Below are 16,677 nucleotides of genomic sequence, written 5' to 3' on the forward strand. Positions count from 1 at the left end.
TTTCCTTCATAAAATTTGAACCAAGAGCAACTACATTTTTCTTAATTACAATTCATAGCTATACTTGCTCTGTTAATAGGTGCAGCCTGTATAAATTGTATTTATTTGTGCATAATGGTTGTATCACTTGTATTTGTTAGCTTTAATTTTATTTGTACTCATTCGATGTACTATATCAATTGTTACTAGTTTGTATAATTTATTCATTTGTTTCTAGTTTTGCTTGTATTCGTTCGTCCTATTGTAACAATTGATACTAGCTTATACAACTTGTATTCATTCGCTTTAATGTCACTTATATTCATTCATAGCTATTGCTCAATTGTTACCAACATGTATAGGTAGTATGCATTCACTTTGTCTCGTTGTATATTACTCCCTTCATTCCATATTAAGTTAATTTTTGAGGCATTTTCCATTTTTCAAATTAACTTAATTGTTCAGTTTTCAAGATCACTTTTAGAGTGTTCTTCCAATTTTATCCTTCATTAGTCAGTATTCAAATTAGTAATTAATTAATATTTAGTTATTTTAATCATAAATTTGACAATAATTAATAAGGGTAAAAATGGAAAACTAGGTTCAATTTATGTCTTAATCTACTTTTCTTAAAGGGAGTGAAACACCTCAAAAATTAACTTAATATGGAATGAAGGGAGTAAATTTTTTGGGTAAAGACCTATATATACAAAATAAGATTTATATTTACCGAATGTAGCAAGAGATTTCAATTTACCAAACATAGGTGGAAATTTTTCCAAAAACATATACGAATTAACAATTCAAATCTCGCTCATAATTTCATGTATAAAATTAGAATAAATTACATATATATAATTGTATAATTTTTGTATAAAATTCATGTTGGGTTTATGAAAAAAATCACGCTTTGAATCTCCTTCAGAATATCATGTCTGAAATCTATATAAATCTTGTATGAATATATATATATATATATATATATATATTTTATGTTGGTTTTAGTATAATTACAACAACATTATATACAACTCGCATACAACATTATTTATAGAAATTTAAAACATCTACAACAACATACGAACTTAAAATACAATTTTTATCCAACTCATCATATAATTTTAATATAACTTCAATACAAAGTTACACAATTCCACTATAAATTTGAATTTCAACAAACTAGCGCTGAAATTCAGTTCGAGTCCCACTCAAATTTAATCTAAATAGCCTCAAATTAAGATTCAAACTCCCTTCAACATTCCAATTCTATTGAGATATCACCACTCCAAACGAACTCCGTTAACAGTACACAAATCAATTTTTAATTGAAACTTGAGCTTCAAGCTCTTTTGATGGCTAACAATGAAATAAACTCTTGCTAAACTGAAATTATCTCTAAACTAGTAACAATGTTGAAATCGTGGTTGGAAATGAGTAAAAGGAGTAAATCTATGAGAATTTATTTTTCTATTTACACGCAAATTGAAAAAATAGAGATAAATCAAATCAAACATAACAATTTGAAAAGACACATTATGAATTTGTGCGTGAATCTATCAGACACCATACCCCATGATAAAAAATCATCCGATAGATTCATGCACAAACTTAACATATGACTCTTCCTAATAAAAGAAGAAGGATTCACAAACTAAGATGAGTTAGATGGAGGAGAGTGTTTCTCCAGTTATAGGTAAAAAAATCTAACCATTTGTATACAACTTACTCTTGTATTCATTAAATGTCTTACTTATTTTAGTTTTCTATTTTTCTTTTCAAAATTAATTAAATATCTTTACCAGATTAATTATTTTTCTATAAATAATTTGAGGGTCTTTAACTTTAAAATATTTTCATAAGTTTTATACAGTGGAAGATTTAGAAGAAGTTTTATCAAGGGCTCATAATATTATTACCTAATTAAAAATTTATTCTTTTTGTTTTAAAGATATTTCCATTTTTAATCTTGGTAAGGGTTCATAAATATTATTACCTAAATGAAAAAATCTATTGTTTTTGTTTAATGGTTTCCCATTTTTATTCTTGGTAAGGGTGTGTAATATTATTTCCTAATTAAAAATATTAATTATTTTTATTTTTATTTTAATCCTCTGACTATAGGATTCCATCTTTTACTATCCTTCCTCTTGGTCTTATGAATTATGCCTTCTGGTGGATGAGTAAATAACTCTAATTAGAAAATAAAGCTTGGGTGATTATTTGACATTTGAACACGAGATAAATAGTACTATAAATCAAACTGTATTTGCAATATTTTCATCTCTAGGTTATTCATTTAAAGAAGGATTAAAACATGATTTTAAGGTTGGATTTATGTTTAGGAAAATTACGAAGAATAACAAACATTTAACCTATATTAGGTACTATATCTACAATTTAAGAAAATTGTATATGCTTATCCTATCTATTTGTATATGATTTATGAAAAGACCATAATACAATTACCCTCTTTGTATATTGGAAGCAAAATATACAAACGGGGTTACGAAAAATTTCTAAATGTATAAATACAAAATTTGTATATATTTACCCTATTTGTATATTCGCAAGCAAAATATACAAACGGGCAAGCGAAATATACAAACATGCTCCATTTGTATATACTTACCATGTTTGTATATTTGCAAACGAAATACACAAGTTGTTGCCTCCATAGCAAACGAAACTATAGTTATGGGGCGTAATTATCGAAACTATAACTTACAGTCTTATTATTTTATGTAAAAATTAGGCAAATGACATAGTATAAGAAATAAATTACTTCCTTTCCCTACTCTTTCATTAATTACCAAAAATCCCTTTTCTTAGTGTTTTTCGGATACATAATATAGCAGCGCGGATACTTTAATTAATAACGGGCGGATACTTAAATTATTAAGTTGTTGTTATCAGTTAAATGTGTTAAATAAGGGATTAAAAATCGAAATTTAATTAAAACAAAAATTATAATTGACTCCCACAAATCACGCTTACGTTTCTTCCTTCAACCAATCAATCGTTCATAATCCTCTAACTGAATTATATCTTTTTAATTTCAAATTGTGAAACATTCTCCCTGTTCTTCGAAAAAACAGTAAAAGTTTTATTCAAACAAATTTGGAACGCTATTTTGTGAAGATTCGACATGAATATTTCGATCTTGTTAAGGCATTTTGGATCATGGGAAAGCGATGTTAGATACGAACGATACAGAAATGATGGTATAGTGGTTTGTGAAAATATTTCGTTTGTGAATCTTATTTAAGCAATTACAGCTGAATTGGGTATTGATGAATTGAAAAAAAACATCGAGGTCAGATACGTTGTTGAAGGAAATTCGTCTCCATTGTATATTCGGAATGATATGGGGTGAAATTGTGAAATTAAGAAACATGAGGTGGGATTCAATATGTATCCTCTATACATTGATACCTCGGATAAAAGTGATGAAGAGATACAAATTTCGATGCAACAACAGGTGCAATCGTGTGTGTTGAGGGTGGAAAAAGCGACACAAAGGCTCTAACCATTTTTTTCCAGTAAAAGTATCATATACGTTCTAGTTCAAAATATATTTTGTATCTGATAATAAAATATTGTTGTTTTTTATGATTTAAATCAATGTTACGATATTCAACATGTTAAAGAATACTACATATATAGAACCTTAATTGTTTTGTACCAATTGTAACATATACACAAATTTGTTATTTGATACTAAAATGTGTATCATATAAATAATAATAATTTGGATATTTTGTATTTGATACACAATAAGATATTACCACTATTTGTGATTTGCATCAAGGCTACCACATGTTTTAATAGATACTAAATAAATTAAAAATTAGTTGTGGACCCAATTATGGAATATCTAGTATCAGATATTCTGTATCTGATAGTTATATTGTAGCGGCAGTATTGGTGTATAAGATACATTAATTGAAAAAATAATTAAAATAGCAATACAATTTTTGATAAAAACAGTCTTCAAATTAATAATTACTTAGAAAAACAGTGTTGGAAAGGGAAGGAATATTACAAAATACTAATTAATCATATCTTCAACACAATACTAAAACATAACTATTCTATATTAATCAGTCCACCTTCTGCTGGTATAATGTAGAAACTCTTCGGCCTTGTAGGATCATCGTTATCGCTAACATATCCCGCCTTGAACTTGTCCGTACCATACTTCCATAACAGTGTTGCATATCTATTGCGAAGATAGTCACTCCGAAAACTTATAGATGGAATGCTGATTTCGTCGCTCAAATATTCAGCAAAAGCAGCTACATACATTCCACAATCACTGCAAACAAAAAGTAGATACATTAAAAAAGTGAATTAAATATGTAAATAAACAAATTATTTTACAATACTAACAGGCTATCACTTTGTTGTTGCATAATGTCTTGAGCACATTCCACCTCAAACGACTGTTGACCCAACAATTCACCAGTTTCCTTGTCTTTGTACGCCTCCGTTGATGCCCAATTAGTTCTCCCCGTTTTATCAAAGAACTCACTATCATGAAGATAGTTTGGAAGCATTACAAACAACTGCAATTACATAAATTGGTGTTGTAGGTAGGACCAAACTTTGAGCAGTTCATTGGAATATGTTTAATTACATAACTGACATTCTGCAATTACATAAATGATTTTTATCAATCATAAAAAAAGTATATGATACTAAATAACAAGAAGATATAATATGTACACAAAATCAATTATATTGTATAATTCAATGTGATACAAATATAGGTTCTTTTAAGTATCATTTGGAGACTTATCATTAACTATGATTCACAGTACAAAAACCAAACTAGATGCAAAACTGTTGAATTAAGCAATTTTCTTATATACAATAATTCATTTCATTTGATACTAAATAACAACCACTTCATAAGAAAACATAAATGTACCCAAATTGAATTGTTCCTTATATACAGTGACCAAAATCTAACCTACAAAATAAATGTGATTTAAGTACTTAACTTAGATGCAGTTCTCTTAACTTTTTATACAATAACAGTTAACAAACAAAATCGCGAAAAAATATTGTATCTGAGAAACAACTACATATTTCACAGATGATACTTAATAAAAAATTATTTTTCATCATATTTAAAAATAAAAAAATAAAAACAGGGGTAAGATATATGATAAAAAATGAGAAAAATTGATGCTTACATTTGGTAATGTTGGTCGAATAATGGGAGGGGCAACCTTTCTACCCCTTTTTTGGAGGGTTTTCGGGTCTTTTGAAGTAGTTGCATGTACTTTCTTTTTCGATTTTTTCTTGCTAGAACTTGAATTTGTCATGGTTATCGGAATAGACAACATTTTAGAACTGAAACCTTTGTTGTTCGGATTTTCAGAATAAAAAAATAGAGATTAGTTAGATGTTAGATGCATAATGCAAGATAAAACGATTGATACAAAATAAAAGAAAAAAAATGGCGGAGATTGCAATAAAGACGATGAGAAACCCTATTTTGAACTCTGAATCCGGTTGAAAAGTGATAGGATTCTTTTCAAATTCAAAATTATTTGAATTTGATAACTGAAATTGTAATGGTAGAGATTGGGGGCAAAATTTAGGAAATGGGAAAGATCTGATTTTGCTTCAAACTAATAAAGTATCCTGTTAAGTTGAATTGGGAGAAAATAAGGGATTTTTGTATTTTAGTAAAAGAGTAGGGAAATATTGAGAATAGGTAAAGAAGTATTGTGTATTTAAGTAATTTGTCCTTATTTTTATTTTTTTATGTTTGCTATTTCTGAAATTTCCTATTATGTTTTTGGTCTAAAACTTAATTTCAGGGCTTTAGGCCCAATTTTAAAGCAAAGGCCCATTTGATTTTGGGATCTGATTATGCCCAATCTTAAAGCAAAATTAGAAGCTTCCTCCTTCAAAATCATAAAACTGTGTGTCATATTTAACCAGTTTGATTCATTTTTAAAATTATTTATGATCGATTTTTATTCAAATAGTAAACTTTTCTACCACAATCAATCAAAAACTGCATAGAAGCTCAAGTTTAGTCTCATCAACACATAATTTGTCTTTTCAAATCTTTACTCTTAATATGCTTTTTATTAGATTTTCCAATTCGTAAAAACGGAGGTAAATCCACTAATAACTACCTAATTTTTATAACTGAAATTTTAGGATATTATTATGAAATTTCATACGTAGAATTCAGAGTTTTTTTTATATGAACTATTTTTAAAAACGAGGCTGAAAAGTTATCAATTGATATTTCTACTAAAACCTCCCCGTATAATTAAAAATACATTTTCATTTTTATGATATTAGTAGGTGTGAGTCTATTGTCTCTTCTCCCATCTGATTTTTTTTTATTTATTTATTTAAAAGGTTATAGGAACACAACTTATGGATAACATGTCTGCTTGAGTCGTGTGATTGTAGCTAAAAGGTGTGCGATTTATTTGTGTCTTTTAAAAAAAAAAAAAATTGTTATCTTACTATTATTAATGTATTATATGTTTGAAAATTATGTTACTGTAAATTACAAAATTAACAATTTAATGTTTCAGCTATACATTTAAAATTGCATAAAAAAGTATTATAAATCACAATAACTAATAACTTAAAATATTTTAGGCTACAAGCAAACAACTGGTGGAAACATGTCTGCTTGAATTGTGTGCTTGTAGCCAAGGGGCGTGAAACCTACTTCAGTACTCTTTCCGTTTAAATATTTGAAAATTACGTTTAAATTATTATAAATTACAATAATTAACAATTTAATATATTCAGTTATATATTTAAAATTATGTAAAAAATACTATAAATCAATAATTAATCATTTAAAAATATATTTTTTAAAATTGGTTGACTCTTGAAATGCCACATAAACTAAAATTGTATGAGTAACGTATATATTATTTGAAAAACATAAAAATTATTATAAATCACAGTAATTAACAACTTCTAATAATCAGAAAACATATAAAAAATGTTTTACTGTCTCTCCAAATTTAGTTACTTTACATGCCTCCATATTCCTGAATGATTTAATTGATTGTTTTTTTTCAGCGAAACATGTTTGTAGAAATGATTTAAATTATATGCGCTAACGAAATAAATAATATTATGTTATTTATGTTATAAAGACATAAATTTTATCGGGTTAAATTCTTTTAAATTTTTTAATTAAATTCATGTATATTTAGATTGAACAATTAATTTGGACTGCACAATTGAATACATCAATTTAATTGCATTGAAACTCGAGGTTCATTTTTTCTTGACGTCCAAACTCATGTCAAGTGTCTGAGTGACTCGATGTCCAATCAAATTCAAGACCAACAAAATGATGTGGCAGCTCTCAATAAAAACAAGGACCAATCAAAAGTCTCCAATAATTTTCAAAATGACATGTTTTGTTCAATCACCAAACAACTTTACCACATATAATTTGGGATAAGATTGATGACTCATGTGAAGCAATTAAAATTGAAAAAAATTATCTTATTAGACATACATCCATATCATATATATCAACTCTACTAGACTTTTAAACAATTACGTATTTTATCACTAATTAAGAGTTTCTTATCATATATTGAGAAAGATACAATTAGATATATGTATTTTTTGCTATCAGATACATTAAAATTGAGAGAGGCGAGCGAGATGATATGTATATATCTAATTGATTCGCATGTATCCGGGTGCCAGATACAGGGGCGGATCTACTAAGGCTGGTGCCACTGGTAAAGGGCCCCACCTTCCAGACGCGGGATTGAGTCTGGGAAACAATTTATTTTTTTTAAGAAAAAACAACACCCCAGCCTCGAATAGATGAGGAATTCAGCTTCAACAATGCATATTTTGAAGATTATATTTCCTTTTTTCTTTTTAATTCTAGTTGGCTTAGTTTTAATTAGTAATTATTGTTGACTAATTTAATTAATTAATCTTTAATTTTTTATAATTTGTTATTAGTTAATTGTTTGATGGAGAAGTGTTAAAAATAGGTTTAAACTATGTCACATTGAATAAAGATATTATCTATTAATAGTTTGATTAAAAAATGTCCTTATTGTTAATAATTTGTTCAAAAAATGTCTCTACTATTAATAGTTTGACCCTAAAAATGTCTCTGTTATTACTTTATTGTGTCAAAAATACACTTTTTCTAGTGCACATAATATTTTTTTTATTTTTCTAACAAAATCATTAATTTTAAAGAATCCCTTTCTTGTTTCTTTTCTTTTGAAATCCTTTTAACTAATTTTTTTTGGAAATAGTAATATTTTTCTTAATCTAGTTTTGTAATTTTAATAGAATAATGTCATGTAGTTTTTAAATAATATCATAGTAACTTCATCTTTAATTTTATTTAGATATGATAAAATCCTTTTTTCCTAATAAAATAAAATAAAAGTTTATTTCTTAATCTTTTTAAAATTGATTAAGTAAATATTTTTCTTGTAGCTATCGCAACTATGGAAATATCATTTTCTTCCCTGAAGTAGATAAAAAATGAAATATGAAATAAGAGGTGATTAATATTCAAATGATTCGTTTAGTTTGTTACATAGTATGTGATAAATTTACAAATATAAATAATGATACTCTAATTGACCGTTTTCAAAATATGTAAACTCATCGAGAACTATTATAAATGAATAATATATTTATAATATTAGTAAAATTATTTTTTTAAAAGTTATGCTTTATGGATTTTGTGCGGAATTGAAACCTAAGGTTGATTTAATGATCTAAGCAATGTGTCTACTTGGCATCCAGGAAGTTCAAATCTTGGATTCGCCTCTGACCAGATACATAGGAGACTAAGAGAGTGACGAGCGATATGGGAGAGAGGCAAAAGAAGCGAGCGAGATCTATCTATGTATCTCAGATACATGTGAATCCACTTGGCAATGTATCTAAAACAAATTACACCTAATTTTGACCTCATGTATCCTGGGATACATGTAGATGTATCTAGATGCACGGAAATTTTATAAAATTCGTAATATTGCAAATAAGAGTGTAACTAAATAATTAACTCCTAACTAATAAGATTTATGTAAGTTTCCGATAACTTCGATTGGTCGAAAAAAGGGATTTTAATTATAGTTGGAATTATAGTTGCTAAAGTGTCTTCTTAAAATTAAGGTGTAAATTTGGGGGTTATGTATCTTCTCAAAAATATGTTTAAACAAGTAGTATTAGCCTCCTGCAAGGAAACATCCATCCCCCTTTTCTTCCTCACACACACAAAAAAAAAAGTGAGTGGCATGTAATGTGCCACAGTGCCACTACCATTGAGCTGGATAATTAAGATATAATTAAAAGTATGGAGTGTGCAATGAATTTGGAAAGTGAGTCTTATTAAGGAATAATCCAGGGTGTTCTCATGAAATTATGTGTTCATTGTTAGTTGTGGTAGGGACCTATAGTAGCTATAGAGGAGGGGAGGGTGGATTAAGAGTAGTTCCTATGAAGAAATGTGGTTGGTTTTGAAGGTTTTGGATAGTGAAAAAAGAATCATGTGAATGCATGTGCATTGAGTTGGAGAACATGCACTCCTAAACCTTAAATGCATAAATAACCACTCAATTCCACTTCTATATCTATATAATATTATAAATATAAATATAATTATACCTTTGTTTCAATTTGTTTGACTTATTTTTCTTTTTAGTTCGTTTAAAAAAGATGATCTTTCATTTTTTTTAGCAACTCTTTAATTTCAATTTTCCATATGACATGTTTAAGACCATAAGATTAAATCAAATTTTGATACGTTTGACATATCGTTAATTTTAGATGACAAGATTCAAAAGTTTTTTTTTTTTTACTTTTTTAAATTTCGTATTAAATCAAAATAGGTCAAACAAATTGAAATGGACAATAAGTAATTTACACTTGTCACATCTTCATCCATTGATCATATTATCTCATTTCTTTCTGTCAACTCGATTTCAATACTAAGTAAGCCTCTCATCGCATAAGTAAGAAAATTGAGCTATACATAAGGTAAAGAGAGGGGCGTTCAACCACTTTTTTCTAGCAGATCATGCAGTCATAATTAATTTTAGATTTAACTGAATTCAGTACTTTATACATGAAATATTGTGTAAATTTTGAACATAATTTCACAAGTATAATGCATTCAGTACAAATGAGTACTTCAAAAAAATTAAAGCTAGGCTGAACTAATACATTTTTTTCACCCCTCCCTAGAAATTTCATAATTTTGATTTTTTAGCGATAAAATGTACTTATCATCTGAGCAACCTCTCGCTTATCAAATCAATAAACTTTAAATTCTGAATTCTAACTCTGCTTAAATAGGTAGGATGGCATATATATTACTCATAAATTAGTTGGATGATGGCAACTTTGCGGCTCTAAATTAATAGTATTTCATATTATCCTCTATTGGCTAATGACTTACAATTCCTTACTATAAATCAAACACACCATCTCTTGACAACATGATAACTTAGCTACAACTTGTACTTTCTTTTTTCCTCTTGACCATTCAAGTTGGCAAAGGACATTATTTTTTTTTATCACTCTTTATCACAACACAATCCATCTTTATTATTGCTTATCATGGGTATTATTTCTCAACAACCATTGCTTTCTTCTCTTGAGTTTCTTAACAAATGTGACTTAAGTGATCCTTTGTGGACAAAAGTTTTAGAAAAAAGTGTATACATTAGAAGGAGATCATGTTCATGGCTATGCAAGAAACATAAAGGAGCGCGTATCATGAAGAGAAGGGTACGTGTAGAACGTTCTAGAAGATCGAGTAATGAGGTTGAAAAGAAGGTTAAGATGTTGGAGAAGTTGATTCCAAATTGTGAATCATTATCATCATCAATGTGGTTGGAGAGGATATTTAGAGAGACAGCTGATTATATTTGGGCTTTAGAAATGAAAGTTAAGGTCATGAAGATGATTGTTAATGTGTTATCAACTCCTGATATTAATTAATTTACTAGGGGATGAATCATTAAATCCCCAAAAAAAAGACATTCTATTTTTTATCTTATGATTACTCAATAGAATATTGATCATCTTCTTGATTAATGTTTCTTTGGGAAAAGATTAGATATAGCAAGTGCACTTAGAGGTATGTGGTAAGAGTCTCGAATAGTTGGAGAATGAATTGATGGTCTGCTTGTTTGAAATGGACAATCTTTCTCTCATCAGCTAGTTTTCGACCTTTAAGGTTAAATTAAGTTCAAGTATCGTATTTTTACATGTGAAAAATTAGTGATGTCAAGCCAGCTCGGTGTTTGTCGGAGCTTGGTCATTCTCATTATATTATAATTCTCTTTTAATGTGTGAAAATTTGACTTAATTATAATTAATTAAGGAGTAGTATTTTCATTTCACTTATGCAATTGACCTTATTTTCTTCTCTTTTCCGTTTTTTTTTTTTGGTATCGATCGATTAAGATAGTTCAATATATTTTTAATATAGTGGTATTGTCCGTTTTAGATCAAGTTCACGCAATTTTCAGATCAAACACTGGAGACTACAAGTGTTGGGCTTTTAATGGACATCTCTATGGAGCATGTTAGGCACTTTAGGTCATGAGGTGTCTGTCTCTTCTACTTTAGCCCAATCTTAATCGTAATTCAACTCTAAATCCAATGAATTCTTCTTTGGGTAACTTACATAAATATACTATATTAAAAAAATATTTACCATTTATAGCAATAACATTTTTTTTCACTTGATCACTTTTAATACATATTACAAAGAACAAATTATTATTCACATATAATACAAGTTTTATTAATGATAATACATTTTTCACACATTTTAATACACTTGTAATACAATGTGTCAATTTCTTACCAAACAAACATAATATATTTTAAAAAACAGTTATAATACATATATATTGCATATGTAATTCACTTTTAATACATATTACAGATTTAACATAATATTGCTATAAATGGTAATAAATAAAAAATATCGCTAAAATCCGTAATTATTTATTAAAAGGCATCCATCCAAGTAATTTTCCTTCTTTTTGTGAATGAAAAATTCGTGTAGAAATGAGCTTGGGCCTACTGGATTTGGCTGCTGATATTACAACTTCCAAAGTGCAAAGAGGAAACTATAAAATTTCTATATATGTTTTAATTTTATTTTTTTTTGTCATGTAACAAAAATCAAACGAGTTTTAGCTTATATACATAGATAGATATAAGAAAAAGAAATTTATACTATTAGATTACCATAAGATATATCTACATTTACCCTTCATAAAAAGTGACACTTTCATACTTAAAAGTACATAAGATAAGATAAATGGCATGTTATAAAGATTAATACAACAAAACTCTTTACATTATGTAGATAAGTTTAACTATTTATTATTTTTGATGCATCGCAAAATGTCCCATTTATGTCCCAAAGGTGGTTTCTCCCTCTCAACATACCCACTAAACAAACGCAATATTATACTATGGTGATAGATATTCCTTAAGCTCGTGATCATTAAGCACAACATTAATTCCCTAGGTAAAGATGCATGTAACGTGCTTAAAAAATATAGAAATATATCATTTTCTTTTGATAGAATCAAAAGTAACAAGGAATTAAAAAGTAGTACTAAACAAAGTGAAACGAAAGGACTACTATCGAAGTAGAATTGTAGAAAAGTATACACATGCATAAGAGGATCCGAAAATGTCAATGTTAGACCCATGAGATTTCCGATATGAATATATTAGAAATGCGATAAGAGTACCACTAGCTAATTATAACAAAGTAATATAATGCATACACTTAATTATTTAACTGATCGACTATATATATCCTCTATATACATCATCATCATCTGTTGTACTCGTGTTTTAGCACCGCTGAAGGCATAAGATCCTGGAGATCAATCCCCTGATCTCCCAGCATTTCGGTATTACTGCAAAAACGCCTTCCTTGAGCAACAAAAGCAGCATGATCAAGCTGATTATTCATGGCTAAGTTGTTGAAGGACTGATTGATGTTGAACTGCATTGGCAGAGTGAAGGCTCCAGGTGAAGGGAGTAGTGGATTTATTGGATAGCAGTTGGGACGGGACATCATCATATTCATGGGACTTGGATGAGTATGTTTTCCTTCGTAGGTAGTCACCACAATGCTTGGGTCACTGAAACATCGCTCTACTCTCTTCTTTACATTACATGTTGCATTTGTGCAGCGATAATAGTTCCTGCAACAATAGCACTAGTGTTAGAGTGGCTTAACAACATGGATAGTCCTAAAAAACTAAATTGTAATAAGAGGCCTTAAACTTATGTAAAGATGAAATTCATGTATGTATTTTTATCATACAACTTTTTGTTCTAGCTTTTGGAAGTACCAACATAAATGACTGGCAAATATATATACAAAATATGCCTATTGGAATATCTCCAAATGAAGTATCTTTTGGTTCCCCAATATAGTCAAGCATTTCTTTCTTTTTTCTTTTTCTTTTTAAAACCTATAGCAGGCAAGGAGCAGCTTACAAGTTACCCACAATTGGAAATATTTATTACAATGAAACAATATTTAATTTGGTCAGAGCTATCGAAGGTTGAATTACAAACGATAAAAAAATATTCACATTAGAGAAGTGGCTAAACACAAATGAAAACCAAAAAAAAGAAAACTCTGTTTAATTGTTTTTAAAAAAAATAGCAATAGCCTCAATAACTACAAATTAAAGAAGGAATCAAGCATCATGTGAAGTGTTATGTACAAATTCTACCTCTAGGCTAGAAGCTCAAGCTAGTCTCACTTGCAAGTAACATGTTCGAATTTTAAAGTATTCAAATAGGGAAATGGAAAAGCAGAAAAAGGGGAAAAGACGTATGAACAAAATAAAACTTCACATTTTCAAATTAGGTACAACTCCACTAAAGATCATAAATATATGACATGATAATTAATAACTACAATATGTTTTAAGGATAAACTATTGATGTTAATCTAAAAGGCTCTCTTTTTCTTTTTCTTTTCCTTTATCTTTTTTCAACTTGTTTGTTAAAGTACTTATTTTTTACAGGGGCCGGCCATCGATCGGCCATGCAAAAATGCTACAAACTAGTTATATACTATTGGATAGCCTTTGGAAAACAATGTTCGATCTCTTCTGCATTATTCAGTATAATAATTGCGAATTTCTTCGAAAGGTAATGATAAAGTTGCATACATATCATCTTCTTCATTAGTCCGTTTATATAAAAACACATTGAATATATTGTTGTTGGTATCAGAGATTTATTGTTAGAATTATAGAGCAAGAGTACCTGGGGAAAGGACTGTTTTTAACAGCTTTTTGTCCGTATTTTCTCCATCTATAACCATCTTCAAGAAAATCAACCTCACTCTTTGTCATAAACGCAAATCTCGGCTCTTTCTGCTTCTTCTGACTAACTGTTTTCTTCGCTTTCAACCTGTCACAAACCCCCAAAAAAGGGTAAATAACAGTAATTAGTAAATTGACTGATAAAATTGAAGCTCACACATAAAGTGAAAAGTTCAGATAATCAATCAATTAAGTTACTATTTTTCTCTGCGCGCACACACAAAAAAAAAAAAAAAAAGTAGTGAAGTGGAAAAAAGTAATGTGAACATACTGTTGTTTAGTCTTTGTGTTTTGTTGCTCATGATTTTCTACTTCTCCATCTGCATCTCCATGTCCTTCAGAGGAAATGGAGGAGCAATTAGGGGTAGATGGCGTATTCAATACGTTACCTGTAGCTACAGTAGTACTACTAATTATTTGGTTCTCAGGCGCTACAGATGATGGCTTTACTTCTTCTTCTTCAGATACACAAACTGCAGGACAGTAGTTTTCTTCTTTTGGTAACTCAAAAACTGAAGCTGATGAATAAAAGTCTTGATGAAAACCCAATAATTCCATGAAACCCAAAGACGATGTGTTTATGTTGTAATCTGAGATTAATGAATGGTTAGTAACTCCAAAATTGTTATTGTCAATGAAATACATTGGGTGATGATCTTCCATTTTAATGTCTTTGTAGCTTTCCATTTTCATTAATGGATAAGAAAATAATGAAGGAAGAGAGGAGAGATGTATATGTAGTTAGACAAAGTTATATATAATAGTGAGAACACAACACACCAACTCAGCGGTGCTGTGTGAGATATGGATTGGGTGGGGGATTGTGTGAAAGTGGACACTAACATTGACCCGATTCCGCCGGTCATAAGTCGCCGACTTTATGTATGCTTACTTTTTTTTTTTTTTTTTTTGATATATTAGATAACAAAAATATATACTAAAAATAAAATATTATTATATGATTTGATCAATTAGTCTATATATGAAAACTAATATAAAAAAAGAATATTAAAACTGTAGAGAGAAAAATATCTCCATAAACTAAACTCTTAAGCGCCTACATTGTGCATTCTATTATGTTTATGTATGCTTACTATAATACAAATTTATATAAAATTAAATCACTTATGATTCCGTTGGAATTTTATTAAGGAGTTTAAAACACTTACTAAAATAACTTCAACCTTGTACATATTCGTTAAAGCGAATGAATCACCTTAACCTGTTAATTTTCAAAAAATACCTACTATAAATTATAGGGAAATATGCCAAATATACTTCCAAACTATCGTAAATGGTATGCAGATACCCTTCGTCATACTTTTGGGATATTGGTGTTCTAGTCGTCCAAAAACTAGAGCATATATACCCTTTATAATAACGGGCATACACGTGTCATAATCTTATCCATTGACCCGACATTTATTATACATCGAATCGACGGATAAGATTGCGCTACGTGTCCTTATTTAGTCTTCTTTTAGAGTAAAAGACATATATGCTCTAGTTATTAGACGGCAGGGGCACCAATGTCCCAAAAGTATGACGGAGTATATTTGCATACTATTTACGATAGTCCGGGATTTATTTGTCCTTTTTTCCTAAATTATATGTTGTATATATTATTTTTTCACTATATGTGAAAAGAGTTAAAAACCACAATTAAAACATGGGACGAGAGAATTGTTTTTTAACAATATACTTTATTAATTATACTTTAAAATAATTATCACAAATTTAACTATGTTAATTTTTATTTTAGGAAAAATCTAATAAAATGGTACGAAATGGGTGTTTAATGAATGGTGGTCCAAACTACAAGTACCGGCGCAGGAACAGTAGTCGACGCATTCAGACAGTAGTTTTGACCGGTAAACCGGTTACTGTGTGAACGTGATCTCGTTGATTGCGGCTTGATTTCAGATCCCAATAATTTTTTTCTCCATCTAATTTTATACGCTTTTTTCGACCCAAATTCTTTATTTTATTTAATTCATCCCATATATATTTTTAGTACTACTCCTTTCGTACATGTAAATTAGAAAATCATTGATAAGAAGATAATTTACTTAGTTATCACTTTATTTGAAAAAGAGTAGGGATGGCAATGAAATAAAACGGGTGAGGAGTGGGGCAGATTTTAACTTATGCTGGACGGGGCGGGTATGGCTTTATGTGGGTGCGATTCGGGTTGAAACTTCTTTTAAGAAATGTAAGGTGGGTGTAGGGCGGGTGTGGGTTGTGGAAATTGCAACTCCCTCTCAATATATACTCGCCACTTTCTTCTACTTTCTTTTGCTTCAAGTTTTTGGTGGAGTTCATTTTA

At 29.1% G+C, this 16,677-nt stretch overlaps 1 protein-coding gene across 1 annotated transcript; it reads right to left on the reverse strand.

Annotated features, from left to right (window-relative positions):
- Positions 1 to 12,569: 12,569 nt before the first annotated feature.
- Positions 12,570 to 15,137, reverse strand: LOC125810522 (WRKY transcription factor 23). The gene is made up of 3 exons (XM_049489994.1): positions 14,623 to 15,137; positions 14,293 to 14,439; positions 12,570 to 13,211 (listed from the first exon to the last, which is right to left on the reverse strand). The coding sequence occupies exons 1-3, from the start codon at positions 15,042 to 15,044 to the stop codon at positions 12,836 to 12,838; spliced, it is 945 nt and encodes a 314-aa protein (XP_049345951.1). The 5' UTR covers positions 15,045 to 15,137; the 3' UTR covers positions 12,570 to 12,835.
- Positions 15,138 to 16,677: the final 1,540 nt, after the last annotated feature.

The sequence above is a fragment of the Solanum verrucosum genome, unplaced genomic scaffold (genome assembly GCF_900185275.1).
Source record: "Solanum verrucosum unplaced genomic scaffold, falcon-dt-bn FXZP01000118.1, whole genome shotgun sequence".
In the NCBI taxonomy this organism is placed as follows: Eukaryota; Viridiplantae; Streptophyta; class Magnoliopsida; order Solanales; family Solanaceae; genus Solanum; species Solanum verrucosum.

Excerpts from the sequence above, each read along its gene's own strand:
- LOC125810522 (XM_049489994.1), bottom strand. The coding sequence starts at position 15,044 with ATGAAAATGGAAAGCTACAAAGACATTAAAATGGAAGATCATCACCCA. Across the intron at positions 14,440-14,622 it reads AACACAAAGACTAAACAACA|GTTGAAAGCGAAGAAAACAG; the intron begins GTATGTTCACAT and ends GGTTTGTGACAG. Across the intron at positions 13,212-14,292 it reads AAAAACAGTCCTTTCCCCAG|GAACTATTATCGCTGCACAA; the intron begins GTACTCTTGCTC and ends CTATTGTTGCAG.